Source organism: Canis lupus, chromosome 11, assembly GCF_003254725.2.
Source record: "Canis lupus dingo isolate Sandy chromosome 11, ASM325472v2, whole genome shotgun sequence".
Taxonomy (NCBI): Eukaryota; Metazoa; Chordata; class Mammalia; order Carnivora; family Canidae; genus Canis; species Canis lupus.
In genome coordinates, this window is record NC_064253.1 from 49847089 (window position 1) to 49871677 (window position 24589).

General features: G+C 39.8%; 1 protein-coding gene and 1 long non-coding RNA gene across 6 annotated transcripts in view; one reads left to right on the forward strand and one right to left on the reverse strand.

Annotated features, from left to right (window-relative positions):
* Positions 1-24589, forward strand: part of NFX1 (nuclear transcription factor, X-box binding 1) — a 77789-nt gene that overhangs the window by 39010 nt on the left and 14190 nt on the right. For 2 of the 5 annotated variants that reach the window (XM_025432129.3, XM_025432126.3), the window contains exons 10-19: positions 1946-2043; positions 5660-5690; positions 10947-11029; positions 11963-12071; positions 15279-15398; positions 18143-18222; positions 20932-21162; positions 22025-22098; positions 23232-23333; positions 24067-24108. In XM_025432129.3, the coding sequence (XP_025287914.1) occupies positions 1946-2043; positions 5660-5690; positions 10947-11029; positions 11963-12071; positions 15279-15398; positions 18143-18222; positions 20932-21162; positions 22025-22098; positions 23232-23333; positions 24067-24108 (970 nt within the window). The remainder of the gene's footprint in view (positions 1-1945; positions 2044-5659; positions 5691-10946; positions 11030-11962; positions 12072-15278; positions 15399-18142; positions 18223-20931; positions 21163-22024; positions 22099-23231; positions 23334-24066; positions 24109-24589) is intronic. The other 3 variants (XM_049091870.1, XM_025432127.3, XM_025432128.3) reach the window with 2 other exon arrangements.
* On the reverse strand, positions 15392-20984 carry LOC112649702 (uncharacterized). Its single transcript, XR_007400996.1, has 3 exons — positions 20885-20984; positions 19422-19516; positions 15392-15737 (listed from the first exon to the last, which is right to left on the reverse strand). It is a non-coding gene; the product is annotated as an uncharacterized LOC112649702 (long non-coding RNA).

Sequence of the window (24589 nt, forward strand, 5' to 3'; positions counted from 1 at the left end):
TCCAAGAAACTCAGCTTATCCAATGGGATGAATTCAACCATACCTAGAGATCCACACCTAGACGCAAGTAAAAAGCTGAAAGCCAAAGGACAAGGAGAAAATCTTGAAAGTGCCAAGAGAAATACTACTGCTTACATACAAGGGAACCCCAGTAAGATTGATAGACTTCTCATTGGAAACAGCGCAGAGGGCATCAATCATCACAACAAGAAGACACTGGAATGACCAATTCAGAATGCCGGGGTGGGTAAGGGGGAATGGCCAGGAAACTTTATCCAGCAAAACTTTCAAAAATGAAAATAAAAACAGAATTTGCTGCTAGCAGATCTACTTCACAATAAATACTAAAGAAAGATCTTCAGGCTAAAAGCAAGTAAACCTATATTTGATGTAAATTCAAATCCATATGAAAAAGAGTATATACATAATTATAAATACATGTTCTTTTTGCAAGTGACTTAAAAAGCAGTCATACGAGATGATATGTAATCGTATTGCTAGGCTTATAACATATGGAAATATATCTGACAATAAGAGCACAGAGGAGGTGGGTAGGATCAAAGTTGTACTGGAGTAAGGAAGTGATACCAGATGGTAACCCAGATCTGCAGGAACAAATGAAGAAAACCAGAAATGGTAAATAAGATGATAAATATAACAAACTATGAATGTGTGCTTGCTCTCCTTTTCTCAGCTTTAATAGCCATGTAATAAAATACCAAAATAATTTATTTTTGGGTTTGTAACATGTAGACATAATATAACAACATGAAAGGAAAGAAAAGAGCTACATAGGAATAAGGCTTCTATATCTCACTGGAATTAGGTGAGTATAAATCTGAAGTAGATTCTGATAAGATGTATGTGGTAAGACCTAGAGCAACCATTAAGAAAATAACCCTCCAAAAATAGTGAAAAATATTATTAAAGGAAAAAAAATGTTAAATTAGAAATATTCACTGAAATAGTAAAGGAGGATTAGATTAACAAAAAAGACACGAGGCATACAGAAAAGTAAAAGTTAAATGGCAGATATAATCTAACCATATCTATAGTAACATTAATGTGAATGAATTAAACTTAAAAAGCAGAGGTTGTACAACCAAATTTTTTTTTAAAAAGCACAAGATCCAACTTATGGTACATAAATTGTGTCTTGTGGTACAGACTTTAGAGTTAAAAATAAAATGAGGGGGCAGCCTGGGTGGCTCAGCGATTTAGCACCACCTTCAGCCCAGGGCGTGATCCTGGAGACACCGGATCGAGTCCCACGTCAGGCTCCCTGCATGGAGCCTGCTTCTCCCTCTGCCTGTGTCTGTGCCTCTCTCTCTCTCTCTCTCCATGTCTCATGAATAAATAAAATCTTTTAAAAAAATAAAAATAAAATTAGGATGAAAATAAAAGGAGGGAAAAAATACATCATTTAAACAATAGCGATAAGAGACTGGCTGATCCCTGAGGGGTCCTTGAAATAGGACTTGTCCTAAATGTAGGTTAGCAGAATGAATGGCAGATAGTCACAGAGTTTGAGTCAGTGAGATTATGGATCATGGTTTCTGAATGTTTATGATCCCCAGATGATTTTCAGAGTCAATAGTACTTCAGTAAGATCATCCATGGCTATAATTTTAAGGATATCCAAGTCTAACCCTGAGACTTGAAGCCTAAAGAAAGAAGTCAGAAGACCTGATTTTTGACTTAGGCAAAGCATCATGCACTCCCAAGGATATTACCATGACTGATTCTGGGCCCTGTCTTTTCTGGAAAAGGTCCAACCTGCCAGATGAAGATAGGGAAAGAGGCGTTGACCAAATCCTTCTTCCCTCAGCTTTAATTCTGGAGTTGTAAGGCATGGAATTAGATGACCGCTGTGGCTAGTGAAATTGGTAATCTGAAAATGAGTACTTGCAGTGTTCATTCCTAGCTTGTTTCATTTTTATTAAAGATTTCATTCATACCTGTGAAAAGCTCTGCCATGAAGGAGACTGTGGACCATGCTCTCGTACATCGGTTATTTCCTGCAGATGCTCTTTCAGAACAAAGGTAAATCCTAAATAATGTTAGAATTGTTACCACCCATACCTTTTAAATTCATATTATGGGGAGAGGAATCAAAATAACTTGTTCTATTCCTATCATATGATGTATGATTCATTCAGTCCAGCCAGTGTATACTGACAGCAACCATGGCCCAGTTGTAGGGGAGAAATAGCACTCCAGGCTCAGAGACAGTAATGGGGCAAAGGCAAGTATACAGATAGCTCTGCCAAATACAAGTGTGATAATGCTAGATGCTAGTATAGAACAAAAGCACTGTTGCAAGCAGTTAGCTAAGAAGTTGGAGAGAACGCAGTCCACAAGATCACCCTCGTTTCTGACACCTGCAAGAGTTTAGACAGCTGCTGAATTAGAATAGTTCATAAGACCATCCTAACTTCTGGTATTAACTGCAAGTCCAGTATCCCCAAGACCACTTTCAGGGTTTGATAGTTGACTAAAAGGACTCAACTCATTAAAAGCTGTTATAATTGTGGTTACAGTTTATTATGGGAGAAAGATACAGATTAGTATCACCCAAAGGAAGAAACATGCAGGACAGGGTCCAAGAAAGCACCAAATATGAAGCTTCTAGTTGTCCTCACCCTATGGAGTTGGAACAGTGTCACTTTCTCAATATTGTTTGTGATAATATGCATGGAGTATTGCCAACCACAGAAGGTCACCTGAGCCTGGATGTTCAGTTTTTACTGAGGCTGCATTGTGTACATGTGATTGACTGCCCATGTGGCTAATCTCAATCTCCAGTGTCACCAGAGGTCTACCGTTACTGTGTTACCCAGAGCCCCCACCCTGAAGTTCATTACTGGTCTTCGTGGTGTAGACAGTCCTCATGTTAAGACTTTTCAATATGGCCAGCCTATACCCTAAATTAGGTTATGTGATGACACAAGGCCTCAGACAAATAGTGACAGTCCTATCAAGCGTGATATTCCAGGGGCTTAGAGATTACCTACCAGAAGCCAGTGGCCAAGGCCTGACTGCCCTTTCAGAAAGATTAAATCTTCACTATAGAACTGTTTTGTCAATTTCTGTTTTCTGCCTGGGGCAGTTTTGATGGGACTTTTTGTTAAAGGGACGGCTTACCATTTTTATCATTCCTGTGCTTGTAACCAGAGGCAAGAGCCTTGTTATGGAAGTTGTTGGGTGGGGGATCCCTGTGGCCCAGCGCCTGCCTTTGGCCCAGGGCGTGATCCTGGAGTCCCGCGATCCAGTCCCGCGTCAGGCTCCCTCCTGCTTCTCCCTCCTGTGTCTCTGCCTCTCTCTGTCTCTATGTCTATCATAAATAAATAAATCTTTAAAAAAAAAAAAAAAAAAGGAAGTCTTTGGGTAATCCCACTTGGAGAGCATACCAAATATTGATCTGTCCTCTCTGACCCACTTTCAGTGCATATTCACTGCTACCAAGCCCAGGGTCTGGGTAGCTGCTGACTTGCAAATGATTCTGAGAATATAGTCCATAAATTGGGAGCTAGTTTATTAGGTAAGCTTTAGAATAAAAATGTAAAAATAATACAATTTATGTATGGCAAAAGTTGTCCGTATGGGTAGCTTTTCTCCTGAAAGAAACTGCAGAATACCTTGGGCAATAGAGGTATTTTGAATGTCAGATACAGGACCTTGAAGACTGTGAAGTACTGTGATTTAGTAATCACAATTTTAGTAATGCCCGGAGGTGCTCTTTGTGACCAAGAAACACAGGCAGGATTGGGATGACTGAGCTAAAAACGGCTACTGTCCGTTTGCTTTTTTTTCCCCAGCAATCCCATTCTCTCTGCTTTCACTTTTCATTTACTGTCCTTCCTCACTCATTCTAATAGTGGACCCCATGGCAGTGAGTGTGCTCTTGAAACTGTTGATCATTACTTCATTGTTTAGCTAAATTTTTCATGAAATAAATGTCTTTTGTAATGGAATGGACTTTTCCATTGAAAGTAAGTTTTCTTTTTCCCTTTTTTTAATTAAGATTTTATTTATTTGAGAGCAAGAGCGAGCATGAGTATATAGGAGGGGCAGAAGGAAGAGAGTGAAGCAGGATCCCCAACTGAGCAGGGAACCCAACTCAGGACTGTCTCCCAGGACACCAGGATCATGACCTGAGCTAAAGGCAGACTACCTGACTGAGCTATGCAGGTGCCCCTGGAAATGAGTTTTCTAGATAAATAATATTTATTTCTTAAAGCTTCAAAAGGTGATTTTCTTTTAATTACTTTAATAGGAGTCTTTGAAAATTATATGTTGTATCTTACTACCTCCTAAAGAGTACTGTATTTACATTTTTGTTGGTAATTCTTACTGATTGTAGGGATCTATGGGGCTCTGTCTTTCCTTGCAGTTGTAGATACCACTCTGGCATGTCATTTCTACTCTAATCTAGCATTTGCATTAACTGGAACATTCATTCAAGCAATTTCATGAATCACCTTTGCTTTATATCTCTAGAGAACGAATGGGGAACTTTTTGTTATTCAGCCCAGCCAACTAATTTACATAAAACATCTTTTTAGCCAAGAATCTTTCATTTCTTTCTTTCTTTTTTTTTTTTTTAAAGATTTTATTTGTTTATTCATGATAGTCACAGAGAGAGAGAGAGAGAGAGAGAGAGAGAGAGGCAGAGACACAGGCAGAGGGAGAAGCAGGCTCTATGCAGGGAGCCCGACGCGGGATTCGATCCTGGGTCTCCAGGATCGCGCCCTGGGCCAAAGGCAGGTGCTAAACCGCTGCGCCACCCAGGGATCCCAAGAATCTTTCATTTCTTAGACCTTTTTCTTCTGTTGTCGCCTCTAGTAGCTGCCTCTTTTCTCAGGGTCATTTTTACTAAGAATATTTTTCTCATTTTGCTAGTTTCTGAGTACATAGAAACCTGTGAATGACATCAAAGACATTCATATGTAGATGTTGGGCAGCCAGGCTCACTCTCCCCGAAGTGACTGACTTGCTCTCCACACACAGCTGCCTCTCCACAGGTGTTATTCAGGATCATGCTTCAGCAAGTTACATGTGATAGATCTGTGGGGTCATTCATACATGATTACTACAGTAATAAAACTCTGAATGCCAGAGGACTACTATATTCTACCTTGCTGCATTTCAGCAATGCCAAGGCTGCTCTTTTTTGTGGTTTTTGGGTTTTTTTGTTTTGTTCGTTTTGTTTTTTAGGGCTGCTCTTAAGTGTCTTGAGCTGTTTGCCTCTGGTACCAGATTGTTACATATTTTCAGATTTTCTTCTCTTTATGGCTTTTTCTGTCTACTCTTGCCAGGCAATTATTTTTCTTTGCTTTGTATACCTTTAGCAGCCTCTCTTTCCATTCAGATTTTGTAATCCCAAATCTACTTTAAATTAGGAGGCCAGACCACAAAGATTGTTACAATTATATTTGCATGAAATGTCAGTAAACCTGGGGCCCTGCTGTGAGTAAAGTCTCTATTAATAGAATAGAGTCTAAGCTAACCTAGTTCCAGACGAGTAAAGTTGGTGAATAAGTGACTACCAGAGAAGTACAGGATATTTAGGATATACATGTTATATTTAGCATTATACTGTAGTTGTGTTGTTTTGTTTATTCCTAAAGGACTTATTGTTTTTTTCCTTTTTCCATAGGAGCTTCCGTGTACCAGTCTCAAAAGTGAAGGTATGACCGGGATGGGGCAAGAGAGAACATTGTAGGGTAAAAGTAATTGTTCTGTATCTTGATAGGGGTTTGGATTATATATTTGTCATAATTTAGTAAAGGTAAACTTAAGATTTGTGGATTTCATTGTATGTAACTTTTACCTTGAAAAGTAAATATTAAAAAAAAAAAAGAAAAGTAAATACTGCAAATTGAATTCTAGTTCATGAAATGCTGAACTTAGACTTAGGGTCTAAGTGTATCATATCTATAGCTTACTTTGAGATGCATCAAGTATTAAAATAAATTGATAGGTAGATAGAAAAGGTAGGTACATGAAAAAGTAATAGGAGAATCTCAGTAATTGGCATATGGTTATTCACTGTAAAGTTGTTTCAATTTCTTTATATGTTTGAAAATTTTCATAATAAAATGGTGGTAGTGAGTGTGAAGGTGAATAATACCTAATGCAGCAAACTTTTTACACACTGACTCTGATGCTTGATCCCCGTAAGGCTTGATATGACTGTTGCATACCTGGAACAGGTACTCAGCCAGCTAGCTGCCTTCTTAACCTTAAGGACTATAATGATGTTTCTTCCTTTGTCCCTGATTCTGACATTCCATGCTATTATGATTCTGTCCTTTGCTAACCATCTAATAGTCTTTTGTTTAAGCCACTTTAAAACCTTTTTGGAGGGCAGCCCTGGTGGCTCAGTGGTTTATCGCTGCCTTTAGCCCAGGATGGGATCCTGGAGACCCGGGATTGAGTCCTATGTTGGGCTCCTTGCATGGGGCCTGCTTCTCCCTCTGTCTGTGTCTCTGCCTCTCTCTCTGTGTCTCTCATGCATAAATAAAATCTAAAAAAAAAAAAAAAAAAAAAACAACCAGAACATACTTGATTTTTTTTTAAAGATTTTATTTTATTTATTCATAGAGACAGAGAGAGGCAGAGACACAGGCAGAGGGAGAAGCAGGCACCACACAGAGAGCCCGACGCGGGACTCAATCCCGGGTCCCCAGGATCACACCCCGGGCTTCAGGCGGCGCTAAACCGCTGCGCCACTGGGGCCGTCCAACAGAACATACTTTAAAAAAAAAACCTTTTTTGGAAAAGCGATAGAAGTTAAATGTGTTCAAAATAAAAGCTCTTATTCTGGCCAAGAAGAAAGCTATATTGGGTTAGGTTGCTTTTGTTTGTGGGTATCAAAAAACCCAAGGAAAAGTAACTTCAACAATAAAGGAGTTTACTGTCTCACATAATAGAAGGTACTGAGGCAGAACAAGTCCAGGGTTGGATAATTCCAACCTCACTGATTCTAGGACTCCCATGTCAGCTTCTCTGATTTTCCTGGTTTTCCCCTCATGGGTATAAGTTAGCTACAGCAGGTCCACACACATCAGCATCTTACTCAACAGCCTCTAAAGAAAAGAGATTCTGAAGCTTCCTTTCATTCTTTTTTTTTTTTTTTTTTTTTTTTTTCAGAGAGAGAGAGAGAGAGCAGGGTGGGGACGGGGCAAAGGAAAAGAGAATCTTAAGCCAACTCCCCGCTGAGCGCACAGAGCCCTTCTTGGGGTTTGATCTCACAACCCTGAGATTATGACCTGAGCCAAAATCAAGAGTCAGATGCTTAACCGACTGAGCCACCCAGACACCCCAAGCTTCCCTTCCTTAAGAGCAAGGAAAACAGTCCTGAGAAGCTATTAATACACTTTGTTTTTTGTTTTGTTTTGTTTTGTTTTAAGATTTTATTTATTTAATCATGAGAGACACACAGAGAGAGAGGGAGACAGGCACAGGCACAGGCAGAGGGAGAAGCAGGCTCCATGCAGGGAGCCTGACATGGGACTCAATCCCGGGTCTCCAGGATCTGGCCCTGGGCTGAAGGCGGCACCAAACCGCTGAGCCACCGGGCTGCCCTATCAATACACTTTGTATCACGTGCTCCTGCCTAAACTCAATATTAGCAAGGGGAATGGAATTAACAGGCTAGACTATTCTACATTCACCCCTCAAACTGAGGAACACATGGTTACTCGGTTTCTGAAGAAAAATAAGGTTCTTTGGGCCTTAAGAAGGTGGGGAGTAGGGATCCCTGGGTGGCGCAGCGGTTTAGCGCCTGCCTTTGGCCCAGAGCGCGATCCTGGAGACCCGGGATCGAATCCCACGTCGGGCTCCCGGTGCATGGAGCCTGCTTCTCCCTCTGCCTGTGTCTCTGCCTCTCTCTCTCTCTCTCTGTGTGGCTATCATAAATAAATAAAAATTAAAAAAAGAAGAAGAAGGTGGGGAGTTGTTTTTGGAAGGTAACAAAAATAATCTGCCTTAAACCTACAGTCAAAATTTTGATTATTAAAAACATAATTTGAAAAATTATATTAATACACTTTTAAAGTAAAAAACAGCAACTAAAAACAATAGGAGATAAAAAGTGAAACTATAGGGCAGCCCTGGTGGCTCAGCAGTTTAGCGCCGCCTTCAGTCCAGGGTGGGATCCTGAAGACCAGGGATCGAATCTCATGTCGGCACCCTGCATGGGGCCTGCTTCTCCCTCTGCCTGTGTCTCTACCTCTCTCTCTCTCTGTCTCTCTCTGTGTGTCTTTTCATGAATAAATAAAATCTTAAAAAAAAAAAAAAAAGTGAAACTATACCCTAACCTATTTTTCTCTTCCTAGTTCCACTTCCCTGATGAAACTGTTGGATATGGGTCTAGATCTTTTTCTGTATTCATATATGTATACACATGCCCATTAGTTTTGTTTTTTCTTCCAAACTTAGGTTTATACTAAATATGATATCAGCAACTTGGGGTTCTCCCCCACCCCAGTAATATAACCAAAGACATTTTTATTTTTCCATGTCAGTGTATCTAGGTCTCCCTCCATATGTGGGTATACCATTGCCCTCTGGGTAAAGATTCAGGTGTCTCCAGTTTTCCCCCACTATGAGTAATGCAGTAGCCATTTTGACTCACATTTTAAAACTCTATGATGGAAAATTTCATCCATTTGTGAGAGTAGAAAGATTAGTATAATAAACCCCTAAGCTCCTGTCACCGATCATCCCTTATCAACATTTTGCCTGTCTTGTTGCATGTATCCTTCCCTTCTCTTATTTATTTTCGCTAAAGTACTTTGAAAACAAGTCTCAAACATTATTTCACTCAAAAACACTTTAACACCTACCCCATTTTTTTATTTTATTTTTATTTTTATTTTTTTAATTTTTTAAATTGAGATAAAATTCATGTAATATAGAACAGGCCATTTTAAAGTATGCAATTTGGTGGCATGTAGTAAATTCACAGTGTGGTGCATCCATCACCTCTGTCTAGATCTAAAACATTTTCGTCACCCCAAGGGGAAACCCTGCATTCATTAAGTTTTCATTCTGGGGATCCCTGGGTGGCTCAGCAGTTCAGTGCCTACCTTTGGCCCAGGGCGTGATCCTGGAGTCCTGGGATCGAGTCCTGTGTCAGGCTCCAGTCATGGAGCCTGCTTCTCCCTCTGCCTGTGTCTCTGCCTCTCCCTCTCTCTCTATCATGAATAAATAAATAAAATCTTAAAAAAAAAAAAAAAAAGTTTTCATTCTCCACTCACTCCTCCCTCAAACCCTTGGGAGCCACTAATCTGCTTTCTGTCCCCATAGATTTACCTATTTTGAGTATTTCATGTAAATAGAGTCATATGTATGTAACGTTTTATGCCTGGCTTCGTGCACTTACCATGTTTTCAAGATTTGTCCATGTTGTAGCACATATCAGTAGTTCATTCCTCTTTATGACTGAATAATATTTCATTGTATGGGTATATATTGCAACTTATTTATCCATTCGTCTGTTGACAGAAGTTTGGGTTGTTTCAGTCTTTTGGCTATTATGATTAGTGCCACTGTGAACATTTGTACACAAGTTTTTGTTAAAATACGTCTTTACAAATTTCTTTTGATATATACCTACAAGTGGAATTGCTGGATCTTATGGGTATTCTGTGTGTAAGTTGTTTTTTTTTTCCTGTGTGTAAGTTTTTGAATAACTGTCACAGCAGTTTTCTGTAGCTGCTACATCATTTTATATTCCCATCAACAATATATGAGAATTCCAGTTTTTCCACATTCTTCCCAACACTTACTTTTTGTTTGGTTTAGTTTGGGGGTTTATTTTATTTTATTTATTTTTTAATTAAAATATCCTGGCACACCTGAGTGGCTCATCGGTTGAGCGTCTGCCTTTAGCTCAGGGTGTAATCCTGGCGTTCCAGGATTGAGTCCCACATCAGGCACCCTGCATGGAGCCTGCTTCTCCCTCTGCCTATGTCTCTGCCTCTCTCTCTCTCTCTCTGTCTCATGAATAAATAACTAAGATCTCTTTAAAAATAAATAAATAAATTAGAACTATCTTAGGTATGAAGTGATATGTCATTATGGTTTTGATTTGCATTTCCTTAGTGACATTGAACATTTTTTTATGTACTTTGCTATTTGTAAGCTTCTTTGGAAAATAATCTATTTAAGTCCTTTGCTGATCTTTTAATTGGATTTTTTGTCTTCTTATTGAATTGTAAGAGTTCTTTATGTATTTTGGATCCTAGACCCTTATAGATAGATGATTTGCAAATATTTTCTCCCATTGTGTAGGCTTTTTTTCACTTTCTTAATGGTGTCCTTGGTGCACAAAATCTTTTAATATTGATCAAGCCCAATTTTTGTTCTTCCTTTTGTTGCTTCTGCTTTTGGTGTCCTAGTCACTTTTTTTTAGCCATTTTTGAAAGTATATATGTAGGAATGATTCCTTAAAATAGAATTACCACTGAAATTTATATATATATATATATATAACAAAGTTTATACTCATCCACTGAATGTGCTTGTTCTCTCCACCTTCACCCATTCCATATGTTTGTTTTTTTTTTAAGATTCTATTTATTTATTTATGAGAAACACAGAGAGGCAGAGACACAGGCAGAGGGAGAAGCAGGGTCCATGCAGGGAGCCTGATGTGGGACTCGATCCCGGGTCTCAAGGATCATGCCCTGGTCCGAATGCGGCGCTAAATCGCTGAGCCACTGGGGCTACCTCCCATTCCATTTGTTAATCTTCCATTTTCTTTTTTTTTTTGACGACCTAAGAAGTGAAAAGTATCTTATTTTTATATGTATTTTCACCATAACTAACTTATTTATGTTATTACATTTGTATTTCTTCAGCTTAAGTAGTCACTCAAATATTTGTTGAATAAATGTTCATATCCTTGCCCTTTTTTTCTTTTTAATTGGCTACAGCAGATGCTACATTTATGTGTGATAAGCGGTGTAACAAGAAACGGTTGTGTGGACGGCATAAATGTAATGAGATATGCTGTGTGGTAAGTGGTCCTATCATTAGGTACAATCAGATTACATTCATCCAGGGGCCTCAGCCATCTGGAATGCAGCCCAGATTTAGAAATCACTGGGAGGGGCCCCTGAGCAATGTTGAGAGAACTACCCAGAGAGACAGACCTTTTTAGGCCTTAGCCAGGTCAGCCTGTGGCAGTATGGGGGGAGAGAAAAAGAAAGACAGAAGGCCTCAGGCCCCAGAGCCCAAGATCACCAGATGAACCTAAAGTGCTCTGCAGGAGATTATGTACTGTCCTAACACACAGACTGGGCTGGTCTTAGCAATTCAGGCTTTGGGTTTCACTTGCAATGTGAATCAGGTCAGTAGGCAAAATAAGTAGGACATTTTTGAAAAGGGCAAGTTTCAGTTATCTGAAACATTAACTTATATGGAACTAAATAAAGGAAGCACTACCTGGCATTAGCATGTTACTGTGTTTGTGTGTGTTTTATGTATAAACAAGATAACACAGTGACAATAGCAAAGTAGTGCATGTATGCACACACTTATATATGTATATATACATAACTGTTATTTTTAAAGTTTACATATTGACGAAGAGTGATAAAATTATACAACGTATCAAGACTTATAAATCAGCATTTGAAGGCTTGAAGACTTCTTTATTATTGAAAATTTCAAACATCTACAAAAGCAGAGAGATTAGTATGCGTCTCATATCCAAAGTCCAACTTCAGTAATGATCAGCTCATGACTAATCTTACTCCATCCACATCCACATCTACTCCCTCTGGTTATTTTGAAGCTAATCCCAGTGCTTGCTTTGGCAGACGTACACTGAAGCTAATCCCCAGACATTTCGTCCATAAATGTGGAGAGCTTCATTTTTATTACTCTTCTTATTGTTTGTGGAAAATATAAAATGGAGATAATTTTACAAATAGGAATCTCTTCATAGGATAAGGAGCACAAGTGCCCTTTGATTTGTGGGAGGAAACTTCGTTGTGGCCTTCATAGATGTGAAGAACCTTGTCATCGTGGGAACTGCCAGTCATGCTGGCAAGCCAGTGAGTGTCATCACTGTATGCTTTAATCTAAGAGTTTTCTAGAAGTTTAGGCATAATATACTTTGAGGGATTGATTTACTTAGTTTGGTATGGATTACTGAACTAAGCCTAAGTATTTCAGATATGTTGAGACTTTAAAAAAAAAAAGTTATTCTAGTGCTGTATTATCATCCCTGAATGTATGAAACTTGGCATGTAAGGAACAATTCTAAAATATGAGATCTGGTTCATTACTGAGTTACTCTTAAATATCATTGACCCAGATTCTGTCCTCAACAAAAAAATATGTAATTTATGTTAATGTGCAATGATAATTACTTAGTGGTGTTTTAAAGATTTTATTTATTTGAGAGAGCATGAGTGGTGGAGGAGGAGCAGAGAGAGAAGCAGACTCCCCACTGAGCAGGGAGCCCTAATGTGCAATGATAATTAGTGATGTTTTAAAGATTTTATTTATTTGAGAGAGCATGAGTGGTGGAGGAGGAGCAGAGGGAGAAGCAGACTCCCCACTGAGCAGGGAGCCCATTGTGGGGCTCAGTTTCAGGACCCCAGGATTATGACCTGAGCCAGAGGCAAATGCTTAACTAAGCTACCCAGGCACCCCTAAATGACATATTTTTAAAACTATATGTTTTTTTAATTAGAAGAGTAGATGCTTGATTTAATAGAAGATAATTGGATTCTCCTATCTGCTTCTACATCAACTTGTAGTATAGAGTTGAAGCAAATGAAAAAAATCTGGCCTCACATAGATATATATAGTTGAAAAATAGAGTTATAATCATGGTGGATTTTCTTTTTTTGGAATTATACCAAAATTCAACCTCATTTCAGAAAGCATTTGAATGCAAAAGCATTTGCTTTTGTTCTCTGTCACATTAAAGTTTATTGGGTTTTCTTATATTTTGAATGAATCTTTACCCATGCATGATTTTATAGCATACATTGATTAATTTGGAAATGAATTATTCACTTTGTTATGCAGATTTTTGAAATGGTGAAAATTTTTGTTAAAAATTGACATTCATTGGGATCCCTGGGTGGTGCAGCGGTTTGGCGCCTGCCTTTGGCCCGGGGCGCGATCCTGGAGACCCGGGATCGAATCCCACATCGGGCATGGAGCCTGCTTCTCCCTCTGCCTGTGTCTCTGCCTCTCTCTCTCTCTGTGTGACTTATCATAAATTAAAAAAAAAAAAAAATTAACATTCATTAATATAACTACCAATCTCATCAGAAAAGTATTAGGAATATACATATTTTCCAAAATTTGTTTTCCTTGAAAGCTTGAAAGCTTTTATCACTAGCAAAAGAGTCAGTTTTCCTGAATTGATAAGCTCACTTTGGTAATTTTTAATAAAATGTATACCAAATACCTAAATCTAAATAACCATAGCTTGTCAGTCATTCTTACAAGTAAAAATGGTGTTCTAGGTCACAACTCCCAACAAGTACAATTTTTTAAAACAACCAGATTATATTTTAGTATGTAGCAAAAATGCTTTATGCAGATTTCCCAGTTTGTTTCACAGATTATGGAAAAGGCATGTATTTAAGGACTAAGGTGTTTTTTTCTTCAGTGCTTCATCAAGGACTTTCTTAAATGGGACTAGCATTTTATATTCTAAGTGCTCAGTAGTGAAAAATACAGTGATTGCAATTTGGTACTACTGCCTTGATCTGTATTAAGGCCCTAGCAATTTTACCAACCATTGGTTTTGTACCATCAGTACAAATGTCAACATAGTGGGGAAAAAAATCTTAATTTTATTATGAAAGTAATTTTGGCCTTATGGACTCCCTGAAAGGATCTCAGGGACTCCTAGGGGTCAATAGAGCACACTTTGAGAACTGCTGCATTAAAAGATTGGCTTAGATCAAGATTTCCCAAAATGTCTTTGCTAGAATGCTGGGCCAACTTCATTTCAAAAAAGAGTTGAGTCAGTGCTTTCATATTTATATCCGCATGCATGGATTCCATGAAAATAACTTATGTAACCCCTTCCCCATTACCTAGCTATTTCACATGTGTTAGCTCCTCCTCATAAGCTTGTTGAATGGATAGGTTTGGTATCCCCGCTTGACTAATAGAAAGCTCAAAAGGGTTAAATCACAGCTCACAGTCACTAAGCAAATAAGTAATAGGTCCAGGACTCCAAGCCTAAGTCTCCTGACTGTATTTACAGGGCTTTTTTTTTTTTTTTTTTTTTTTTTTTTTTTTTTTTTTTATTTATGATAGTCACAGAGAGAGAGAAAGAGAGAGAGAGGCAGAGACATAGGCAGTGGGAGAAGCAGGCTCCATGCACCGGGAGCCCGATGTGGGATTCGATCCCGGGTCTCCAGGATCGCGCCCTGGGCCAAAGGCAGGCGCCAAACCGCTGCGCCACCCAGGGATCCCTACAGGGCTTTTTATACCATATTGTGTAGCCTCTGAAGGGTTTGGCAGAAATAGTACTGACTGGAGAAGAGCAGTAGGTGGAAGAATCTTGAGAGCCCTGGGCTTCCTGACTCTTGGTGACCTAGTTGAGAACCATGGCCAAAAGCCTGGCCTCTACCAAGACTCAGAGTTGGAGAACTGGTTTCCCTTGGGATTTAGGACCTAGGAGAACTCTTGATGAGGTAGGCTGCTTGTTGGAGCTGTCCAGTGTGAGTCTTCATTTTGATTTAGCTTGTGAACTGTGCATAATGAGCTCAAATGTCGCTCCATGCTTCGTTTCAGCTTCATAGTTCTAGCATGATAGATGTTGATTACCTGTAAGAATTTTTTTGAATTGCTTCACTGGCTCTCTGAGGTTTATATTCAGTCAGATGTATATTTTTATATGTTTGTTAATTATCTGTGGCTTTCATAATCTCTATCCATTTTCCTAACCAAAGAAGTTTGAAAAAAAAAAATTATATCTTTAGTGAAACTCTCCTATTCTTTCAAAAGAGATGATCTATAGGATCTATTGTGTATAGAATACATTTGTAAAAATGTCCTGGATTGTTCATGGACTTAGAGTTAGTTTCAAGTAACATACCTATCTGCTCCTTTGCCACCAGCTCAACTTTAATAAAATAAAAACCTTTTGTGAAAAAAGCAGTCCCCTAAAAGAAAAAAACAAACCAAAAAGAAAAAAATTGTGTATAGTCTGTGTCTGTGTCAATATGTGTGTGCACATCCTGAGCTCATGAAAGATTGTTTTATTTCACCTGCTACTCTATCAGGTTTTGATGAATTAACCTGCCACTGTGGTGCATCAGTGATCTACCCTCCAGTTCCCTGTGGTACGAGACCCCCCGAGTGTACCCAGACCTGCGCCAGGGTCCATGAATGTGACCATCCAGGTGGGTCCTAACTCCTTCTGCACCTCACAGTCTGCTCACACTGTGTCCTTTAGGATGTTGCATGACAGTCTTCACTGCTCTGCAGTCGTGTTGTGACTGCCACCGTTGCTCCCTGTTTTCAGGAGCTGTTTCTGGCAAGGTCAGTTTGTGTGTGACCTGGGCTGCAGGTGGGAATCACAGTGCCTTCATTTTCTTTATTCTGTGTATATCAAACACACCCGAAAGGCAGGGAGAATCTCCAGCTGGTCTCATCTTTCAGGGACTTTTCTTTGTTTCTTGTTGCCTCCAATTAGGAAGTATATTTCAAGGTTGAGCATCTTTTGGCAAAATTGACAGTAACTTATTTTTTGTTGTTGTTGTTATGGAAGTAATATGTTTATTGTATAAAAAGAAAGTGAGATAAAGTCAAAGTCAAAAGATTGAAATTAAATCATCCATTATGTCACCTTATAGGAATTATACCATAGTGTAAGGTTTTTTTCCATCAGCAAAGATACATATATGCATTTTTTCTTTTGCCTAAAATAAAAGTGAGATCCTACTGAATTTATTTTAACTAGATTTTTTCCCTTCTTATTATTGTGTTTTGAATCTCTCTTATCAATGAATATTTTTCTACAATATAGGTTTTTTTTTTAAGATTTATTTATTTGAGAGAGAGCAAACACACAAATAGGGGTAGAAGGAGAGGGAGAGAGAATCTCAAGCTGACTCTCTGCTGAGCATGGAGCCTGACGTTCAGGGTTCAATCTCATGACCCTGAAATCACGACCTGAGCTGAAACCAAGAGTTGATGCTCAACCAACTATGCCACCCAGGTGGCCTTCTGCAGTATAGATTTTTAATGGTTAATGGAGTGTGCTATAACATGGATGGGCCAAAACATAGTATGTTGCGGAACAATTAAGTTGTTCACAAGTCTTCTCTCATACACTGCTGTAGACACCAGGCCAGTAGCTACTTAACATCACCCATTTTCTGTCCAGTCTAGTCACTGGCTTTCCTCTAGGACCATATTGGGCTCATCATTTCATTTTACCATGTCCCAGAGGCAAACCTGAAATAACTCAGTCACCAGATTTGGCACTTATACTAAGTCTGGTCGCAAATCAGACTGACAAATAGACAACCAGTTCTCAATTTTTTAAGTTAATAGAGTAAAACAGAATTAGGTAAATTCCTCATGAAGTAAGAAGTCCCTCCTTTCCTGGGGACCTTAGGATGGCCCTCCCAGCTTAGTCTGCAAGCCCCTATTTCAGCATGAAATATTTCACATCAGCATGAATTAAGTGCCCAGTCCAATACTTACCCACTTCCTCCTTTACACTCATTTGCAGATGTTACAGATGAAGGCACATCCTGGTGGTTAATGTCCATAGTGAGAACTTAACCATTTATGAGGTGTGCTGTTGTAGCCTGCTTTTGTTCAACATTCATTTAACTTTTCTTGAGTTACTTGTATATCCAGCATGATATCAGACACAGAGAAGTTCAGAGGAAGAAAAAAGCCCATGACCTAGAGATTCTTATCTTCTTCCCAAGAAGAAGAGGGTGATAGTTATATGCACATTACACAACCAACCATTATATGAAGATGGGCTAGATAACATGGTACTAAGCCATCTGCAGCAGACCTCAGATATCAGGGAGTGTAAGAGTGCTCAGGGTCAAGTATGGTCAGCCAAGGAAGGCTTTGTTGTAGGAGATAAGTTTGGATGAACTCTCTCTCACAAGCAGCAAGAAAGTTGAAAGGAATCAGGGGAGCATGTCAGATGGTATGAATAGCAAACAGAGCTAAGTAGAAGTGAGCAGTTGTGTAAGGTAAGGCCAAAAAAAATAATTGAGTAGAATGAACAGACCAGGGGCTATGCTGCAGGAGATGAGTAGAAAAACTACCTCCTCCTAGGCTTCTCTATTTGATGTGTCTGCCCTGCCTCAGTAGGGTTATTCTCACTCATGCTCACCTTTCAACATTTTAATATAAAGCCACCTATTTTTAACTTTCCTATTTTCCATTTTTTTAAAAAAGACTTTATTTATTTATTCATGAGAGAGAGAGAGAGGCAGAGACACAGGCAGAGGGAGAAGGAGGCTCCATGCAGGGAGCCTGATGCGGGACTCAATCCCAGGTCTCCAGGATAATGTCCTGGACTAAAGGCGGCGCTAAACCGCTGAGCCACCCAGGCTGCCCCCTGTTTTCCATTTTATTTTTTTTTTTAATTTTTATTTATTTATGATAGTCACAGAGAGAGAGAGAGAGAGAGGCAGAGACACAGGCAGAGGGAGAAGCAGGCTCCATGCACCGGGAGCCCAACGTGGGATTCGATCCCGGGTCTCCAGGATCGCGCCCTGGGCCAAAGGCAGGCGCTAAACCGCTGCGCCACCCAGGGATCCCCCCTGTTTTCCATTTTAAAAAGAACTCCCAGCTTCTAAACTTTAAAGTTCCATGTTATATACAATTATAATATGTATAATAGTTTATGTGGCTTTATTTAAACATTATTCCTTTTTTTTTTTAAGATTTCATTTATTTATTAGAGACAGAGAGAGAGAGAGAGAGAGAGAGAGAGAGAGGCAGAGGGAGAAGCAGGCTTCATGCAGGGAGCCCAATGCAGGACTTGATCCTGGGTCTCCAGGATCACACCCTGGGCTGAAGGCGGCGCTGAACCGCCGAGCCACCCGGGCTGCCCTATTTAAACATTATTCCTAAACGTAATTCCTAATTTCTTTTCTATTTTTAACAGTGTATCATTCTTGTCATAGTGAAGAGAAGTGTCCCCCTTGTACTTTCCTAACTCAGAAATGGTGCATGGGAAAACATGAGGTAAGTTTTCTCTCGAGTGTTCATTGTTCCAGCTAGAGATTTATGATTAATTACTTTTAGAATTGTTAGTGTCATTGTTTCTCAAAGTAAAAATATACTCTAAGAAGCAGGTTTCCTATTGCCATTTTTTTCTTTTCTAGGTAGACTTTGCATAAAATAAAATTTACCCTCAGTGCACCTGGGTAGGTCGGTTGGTTGAGTATCTGACTCTTGATTTTGGCCCAGGTGATGATCATCAGACTCCTCACTCAGCAGGGAGTCTGCTTCTCTCTCTCTCTCTCTCTCTCTCTCTCTCTCTCTCTCTCTCTCTCTCCCCCCCCCACTCCCCCTCCCTCCCTCCCTCTCCCTGTCACCCCCCTCCCTCTGGCCCTCCCTTCACTCATGCACTTGCACACTCACTCTCAAATAAATAAATAAATATAAAAAAATAAGATTTATCCTTTTAAGTGTACAAGTCCTTGAATTTTGACAAAAACATTCATACAGTCTTGTAATCACCAGCACAGTCAAGATGTAGAATAGTTCATTCACCCCCAAATATTCCTTTGTGTTTCTATAGTTATTTTGACCCCTGTCTCCAGACCCTGGCAACCAGTGGTCTGTTGTGTATCCTAGTAGTTTTGTGTTTTCTGGAATGTCACATAGATGAAATCCTACAGTGGGTGGTATTTTGAGTCTCTTTTGTGATTATTTTTAGTCTGGTTGCAGTCAAGTGAAACTCAGTCAATTGGCCTTGAGAACATGGGCTGGCTGTGTTCAGAGACAAGTTCTATGTTAACCAGCATGGGTAGAGGTTGCTAGCCTGGGTAAAGGTGTTTCAGTGAGAGCATCCCAAGAGTGGAGGTGGTCTCTCTACCAGCTGCCACTGTTCCTTCCTCTATGCCCTGTGCAGCTTCCTGTCCTGGCCACTGGATCAAAACACCTTCCTCCAGGCTCATCTCCGCCTCCGCAGTGCCACTGCTATGAAGGACTTTCATCCTCATTCTCAACTTGTAAGCTTACCTGGCACTATTGACTATAGACCTCTTGAAGCACTTTTAAAAATTCTTTATTTTAAAAAATGATATTCATTGTAGACAATTAAGAATTTACAGTTCTGCAATCCAGAAATACCCTTAACGTTCTTGTGCATAGATTATTAGGCATGTGATACACATTTTCTCATACTCTATTAAGCTTATACTATTTTTATGGGGCACCTGGTTGGCTCAATCAGTTGAGTGTCTGGCTCTTGATCTTAGCTCTGTTGTGAGTTCAGGCCCCATGTTGGACTCCATGCTGGGTGTGGAGCCTACTGAGAAAAACAAAAGATTATACTATTTTATAACCTGCTTTTTACTTCGTAACATTTTAGCCAACAATTTTAGAAACTCTTGACATCTCTGACAACATGCTTTCAGTATCTTTATCTTGATGGACATATTTTCTCCCCTTATTTCCTGTGACTGGTTCTTGAGTCATAGTCCTTGTTAGTATTTATTCCTCCTCTGTAAATCTCATTTCCTTTGAGAGTAACCATCCTAAAATGTCCATGTGTTATCTTTGTGTTGATGGCTTATTTGGATTTCATTCGACAAATATTTATTGCATACCTACTACATGCTAGGTAACAGGACTGGTTTGAATGGTTCAGGAGAGAACAAGACAGATGTGACTGCTGCCCTCGTGAAGTCTTCACTTTGGGGTGGGAAGCAGGCGTGTAAAAACAGTCAATTATAAGTGCAGTAGCAGGGGAAGTACAAAGTACTAAGCAGGATTGAAGGAGCCCACAGCCAGGGAAGGTATTTGTAGAGAAAGTAACCTCCTAAAGGATAATGAGAAGGTAGACAGGTAACGAGAGGGGACAACAGAGGACATAGCATGTGCAGAAATTAACTCCAGACCCTGGCATTAGTGTAAGTAAGTTTTTAATGATTGGGAACTACATTCTACCAAAATACTTCTAAAGTAATTAAAAGTGTGTACATCCTAGACTTTGGAGGCCTCTTCAAGAGTAGAAGTTACGTGTTACTAGAGTCAAAGTATATTCCTCATTTTGAGGGTTCTTGAAAGAATTTGAGTAATATGAGTAACCTTTGGTCTGACAGAAGTCAATTCTAGCATCTTTTTCCTGGAGTAAAGGATCCTGGAAGAAGAAGGTGATATAAAAAAAAAAAAAATGAGTTTGGGATTTTGTGGCCTGTTGCCTCTTAATTTTTTAAGTGACAGAACTGCTTAAAGCTATGGAGACCATGAGTTGAAAGATGTGAGGAGAATTGAATATTTAATTGTTTATGTAAAAGAGCCCTGCCAGCAGTCTTGAAACCATGGGTCAAGGGTATCCCCAACCCTCTGAGTTCATGTGTCAACTCAGTGCCCTAGCTATTTGTAAAGGAAAGTGGTGGGGAGATCATCTGATCCCCTCAGTTGGTCTCCTAGCATTTTCAAATATTCCCTAGTTACCTGGTTTCATGTGCTTGTTACCCACCCTGGAAGTGTATGTTTTAAGTCACACTTGGTTGCTAGCACAAATTCTTTTGGATCATAACAAATATCATTAAATAAGGTTCAGATTTGTTTATTTTCAAGCTAACCTTTCAGATTTTGAAGATCAGCCTAATTTTTTTCAGATAATAATAACTTTGAAAATTTAGAAATGTTTAAATAGGAAATTAAAACTCACCCAGATACCACATGGAGATAAGAATCTGGCTACTCTGTCTCTCCTAGTTACGAAGCAACATCCCCTGTCACCTGGCTGATATCTCTTGCGGATTACCCTGCAGTGCCACGCTACCATGTGGGATGCACAAGTGTCAGAGACTCTGTCACAAAGGAGAGTGTCTTGTGGATGAGCCCTGCAAGCAGCCCTGTACTACCCCCAGAGCTGACTGTGGCCACCCGTGTATGGCGCCCTGCCACCCCAGCTCACCCTGCCCCATGACTGCTTGTAAAGCCAAGGTGCGTATTCCTGGCTCTAGATAGGGCATTGATTATGGTTCTGGGGCTTCTCATGAGTCTAGAACTACCTGCAGAGGTGCCTGGACACACATTCTAATCAGAGGTAATTGGTTGCAAGGAAGTAAGTTAAGTTAGCAAGAGAAAAGCGGAGTAAGTAGATTTCTGTCTGCCCAACTTGATATGGCCTTTTAGTTCAGAAGGTACCCCCCAGTGCCACCTGACCACAGTCACTGCCTCTCTCCCTTAGAGTAAATTCTCAAGAGAGACTCTGGCCACTCCATTTATTCAACAAATTTTAAGTGTTTTGTGCAATATGTTTTGCTAGGTCCTGGGGCCATACCAGTGAACAGGAGACACACATGTCCCTTCAGTTAGTGGGACACATACTGACTGCCTACTCAGATAATGAATTATGACTGTGGTGAATGAGAAGTTATACCTTATAGAGGGTGCTTTGAGAGTTTGTGTGTAGGGAGACTTAGCCTGGTCTGAGGGATCTAAGCAAGGCCTCCCTGAAGAGATGAAAGCAAATGAAAGAGGCGGACTTGGTTAGATTAGACTTTGGATGGTCTTGGCCCAGGCTCAGTGGTAAAGCTTCATTCTAAGCCTGCCCCTTCAGGTAGAGTTAAGGATAGGAGTAGTTCCCAGAAAGGGTCATTGTAGAGTGAACAGTTCCTCCTAGCATGTCAACTACCACATTGTTGTTTTGTGTATATGGTTAGCTTCCCCCATCCTGAAGGGTAGCCACTCAATGTCTGTATCCTCTGCCATGGTTTGATTTGGGAGAGGCTTTAAAAGTGAAACCTGCCTATTTGCATGGTTTCCATGCTGTAAAAGTTGGTCCATGTTAATCTTATTTCAGATAGAGCTGCAGTGTGAATGTGGACGAAGAAAGGAGATGATGATTTGCTCTGAAGCATCCAGTACTTATCAAAGGTTAGTGCTACTTCATTGTTAACAGTGGTGGGTCTCAGTATACAGAGGGGACACCTGTTTACTGTCAAATCCTTGCAATTTTTGTCAACTTTGGAAGGTTTTTTCCTTTTTTTACAAAGAGCTTGTGTGTAAGCCAGTGGGAGTGGGGAAGAAAGAGAAAGAATCTTAAACAGACTCCCCAATGAGTGCAGAGCCTGATGGGCCCTGAGATCACGACCTGAGCTGAAACCAAGAGTCAGATGCTTAACCAACTGAGCCACCCAGGCACACCTGGAAAGTTGTTTTAAATAAATTTTCCAAATAAATAAATAAATAAATAAATAAATAAATAATAATAATTAATTAATTACATCACATCACATCACATCACATCACATCACATCACCACATCACATCACCACATCACATCACATCACATGACATCACATCACATCACATCACATTTTTTCCTGAATCTAGTTTTTCTGGTTCAAAGAAAAAGTATTGCTTTGTGTCCCTTTCTTTCCCTAACTTTCATTTGTTAAAATAATCTTTTTATTTTTTTTTCCTCTTCCCCTCTCTCCCATCTGGTCTTACTACACCATGAGATCAAAAGGGATGATGTCCTGAAGTTGCATGAACTGCTTTAACGTCCCGTCACTTGGGGTGATCCAGTCAGGACCAAGTCCTGTGCTCTTCCTCTGCAGTAGGGGTTTTTGACTATTCTGTGAATTATCTTTTCAGCCTCCTGAAATCCTGGGGCCAGGTGGTCAGAAAGGGATCTCAGTAAGGAGGCAAAGGTGTTAGGGATGGATGGTTGTGTGTGTCTCTAATCAGACACATGTAATCATATGCAGATATGTGTCATGGAGATAGGAATTTTGGAGTATGAAGACATCAGAGTGGCTTTGACATCAATGGGTTTGAATACTGGATATTCAAGGAGATTGAATAGACTATTCATTGTTTCTGATGGAACTGCTTAGAATCTAATTGAGGAAATATGACATAAATGTGTGGATAGTTCATAATAGATGGGTTTCTGAGGCCACATGAATTGTCCAGTAACTTGAAAGAAGTCTTCTGTGTCCTAATATTAGGACATTTCTGTGAAACTACAGTACCTTTTTTTCCCTTTCTTTTTTATACTTCAGAATAGCTGCTATTTCCATGGCCTCTAAAATAACAGACATGCAGCTTGGAGATTCAGTGGAAATCAGCAAGTTAATTACTAAGAAAGAAATTCACCAAGCCAGGTAATTTTTAAAATGTATGTCTTCTGTTAGAATTAATTTCCAGAGGGCAGGAACCATTCATTTATCTCAATCTCCCACAGTGAAGCCTTGCACACATGGTAGGTGTTTGAACAGACATTTGATGTTATGAGACCATACACAGGACACCTGGATGGCCTAGTGGTTGAGCCTCTGCCTTTGGCTTAGGGCATGATCCTGGAGTCCTAGGATCAAGTCCCTGCATGGAGCCTGCTTCTTCCTCTGCCTATGTCTCTGCCTATGTCTCTGCCTCTGTGTGTGTGTGTGTGTGTGTGTGTGTGTGTGTGTGTGTGTGTGTGTTTCTCATGAATAAATAAATAAAATCTTTAAAAAATAAATAAGAGACCACACTCCAATCCATTGAATCTTGCTCAGGATATAGCTACGACCAGAGGAGACTTTTCTAGGCCTTTCTTAAAATAGCCAGAGGAAGCAGAGACCTAGATATATCCAGCCCAACTCACAGAACAGAGAACCAGCTATGTCAACAGAGGGATGTGGGGCTGTCAGAGAGTCATTGGGAGCATTTTGGAGACACTTTGAGGCCCTTCTGAGGAACCCTAGATTCCTATAACCCAGAAGCTCACCCACCTGTCCTTGAGAGGGACCTCATGCAGCTGTGTTTTAGAGAGTCTGCTCTGTTTCCAGGTTTTATTGCTGGGTAGGAGCTGTGAAATTTGTGCCCTGACTTTATTTTTTTCATTTGTTTCTCAAGGCTGGAGTGTGATGAGGAGTGTTTAGCCTTGGAAAGGAAAAAGTAAGTCGTTTCAACTGCCTTTTATCTACTTGTTCTTGAGTTCTGTGAAATTGGTGGGAGGGAGCAACTGTTTAAGCATTCACTCAGCACCTGCTCTGAATATTTTGCTGCTCTTGGGGAACAAGAGAAATTCGATCATCAGGAATTGAAATGTCTAAAGATAAACCTTAGGTGATTTCAGCATATTTCCAAAACATGAGCTTGCTGGTTTGGGGCATGGTATAAATATCACATGCCAAAAAAAAAAAAATATCACATGCCACAGCATACTTAATCATTGACTGGCAGACTTCCTGATTCCAATGAAGATAAGAAGCTTAAAAATTTTTTAATGAAAAAAATTATGTTGAAGTATATAACATACATATAGAAAGATCAGAAGTGTACAGATCAAGGAGTCATCGCAAAGTAAATACAGTGGTATAATCAGCACCCAGGTTAAAAAATAGAAAATTACCAGAATACTTTTATATACTTCACA